At 47.9% G+C, this 1,816-nt stretch overlaps 1 protein-coding gene across 1 annotated transcript; it reads right to left on the bottom strand.

Annotated features, from left to right (window-relative positions):
- Nucleotides 1-242: 242 nt before the first annotated feature.
- Nucleotides 243-1,584, bottom strand: LOC119588108 (transmembrane protease serine 9-like). The gene is made up of 2 exons (XM_037936817.1): nt 1,523-1,584; nt 243-1,331 (listed from the first exon to the last, which is right to left on the bottom strand). Exons 1-2 carry the CDS (start codon nt 1,547-1,549, stop codon nt 360-362), a joined length of 999 nt encoding a protein of 332 aa, XP_037792745.1. The 5' UTR covers nt 1,550-1,584; the 3' UTR covers nt 243-359.
- Between the last annotated feature and the right edge of the window lie 232 nt (nt 1,585-1,816).

Raw genomic sequence — 1,816 nt, forward strand, 5'->3', positions numbered from 1 at the left:
CAGCATTTTGGTAATAATTTAGATTTTACTTTCAGTCATTTGTTTATCTATTTGTCCTGATTTAATGGGAGGTGTGTCATTTGTGAAAACTGTTTGGGATATTACAGCTGTGTAACATAAAGTTATGAGATACTGGTCATAGTTATTTGAGAGTTTGATTAACTATACTTTGGTTTATGCAACTGAAACATGAACATTATGATACATACTGGTCTTCTTTAGGCTGCAGATAAATAAATCTGATTGAGCATACAACTAAATTTATTTGGGACAGTCACCATCCATCTAGAAATTCAAAATTTTGTAACATAATGAGCCCGAAAAGATTCAAGGAGACGTCTATTGCAAGATGATGATGTTCAGCAGTAGGTGGCGTCCGCTGTCTTCTCCTTGATCCATGCCAGGAACTTGGACACTCGAGCGTAGACACCTGGGCTCTCAGCCTTGGCGCAGCCATCGCCAAAAGACACTACTCCAACTTGGACAAACTTGCTGCTCTCCTCCACACACAGAGACCCTCCGGAGTCTCCCTGGCAGGTATCCTTACCACCCTCCTTGTATCCTGCGCACAGCATCCTTTCGGTCACCGACTGGCCCCAGCAGCTCGGGTCCAGGATGGGCAGCGTGACCTCTCTCAGCGCGTCTGGCTGGGAGCCATTTTCCTTCAGGGCGCCCCACCCCGAGGCGACGGCGTTCATGCCTGCGTAGGTCTTGGAGTCGTCGTCGGGCAGGCACACAGCCCGAACTTGCTTCTGACTCGCCAGATCGAGCGTCTGACCCAGCTGCAGCAGCGCGATGTCGTAGTCATAAGCGCTTGGCTTGTAGTTTTCGTGAAGGATGACCTTGGCCACCGGGATGAACTTGGTTACTCCTGCCACGTCATCGTCCGACGAAGTCATGACATGATCGCCAACGCCGACCACGAGCCCCTCGTCCGAGAGGCGGCTTCCGTACTGGTCGAAGAAACAGTGGGCGGCCGTCAGAACGTAGCGGTTGTTGATAATAGATCCCCCGCAGCTATAGCCATAGTAGCCGTCCTTCCCAAGGCCTACTTGCCATGGGTACTTGTGAGCGGGGGACACCTCCGTCCCGCCCACGATGCGCGTGGGGTTGGCCACGCCGCACCGGCAAGCTCCAGAGTCTGGTGGCTTGATTGTCGGAGCTTTGGTTATTGGGGCTTTAGTTGTCGGGGCTTTGGTTGTTCGGGGCGCCTCCGTCGGTCCTGTGTAGTAGTCGTATTGCCTGTCATAATCTGAATTCATCAGAAAGCCATACTCGCCCACACCAAGTGAGTCTGGGAGCTGCCTGCAAGAAACGGCGCTAACTCCAATCTGTGAACAAGAAAGAAAATGTGCGTGTGTACTTAATTTTAGTGACTGGTTTATCTTCTCAAGATTTTCATTGTGATGGATACTCAGTATGTCGAGTCATTCTATAGGAACAAATATTTCAAACTGAGTTGAAAAATTCAGAATTTCTCTTAAAATGTAACTGGTAGATCTGTGGAGAAACATGCACTCACCAGCACGAGGAGAGCGAGCGAGCACATTATGACTGAATGTGGATGCAGCTGCAACGCTTCCATTTATATACGATACTACAGAGGCGTGCAAGGAGTGAGGAAGAGCAATTGATACCCAAATGATTTACAAATTAATGGGAAAGCATTCAGATTGATACTTTTATTGGTGGCTCATAAATCATCTTGTTCAATGAGGGGTGAGAAGCACTCATTAGGAAGAGCGGTGTTAAATACAGATTCTGATAAAATTAATCTATATGACACGAAGTATATGTGTAGAATTCTACCAGTGTG

This window comes from Penaeus monodon, chromosome 23, assembly GCF_015228065.2.
Source record: "Penaeus monodon isolate SGIC_2016 chromosome 23, NSTDA_Pmon_1, whole genome shotgun sequence".
Taxonomy (NCBI): Eukaryota; Metazoa; Arthropoda; class Malacostraca; order Decapoda; family Penaeidae; genus Penaeus; species Penaeus monodon.

What these genes read in the sequence shown, in the direction of transcription:
- LOC119588108 (XM_037936817.1), bottom strand. Translation starts at nt 1,549, where the DNA reads ATGTGCTCGCTCGCTCTCCTCGTGCTG. An exon ending in CGCTCGCTCTCCTCGTGCTG is followed by an intron (nt 1,332 to 1,522) that starts GTGAGTGCATGT and finishes TCTTGTTCACAG; the next exon opens with ATTGGAGTTAGCGCCGTTTC.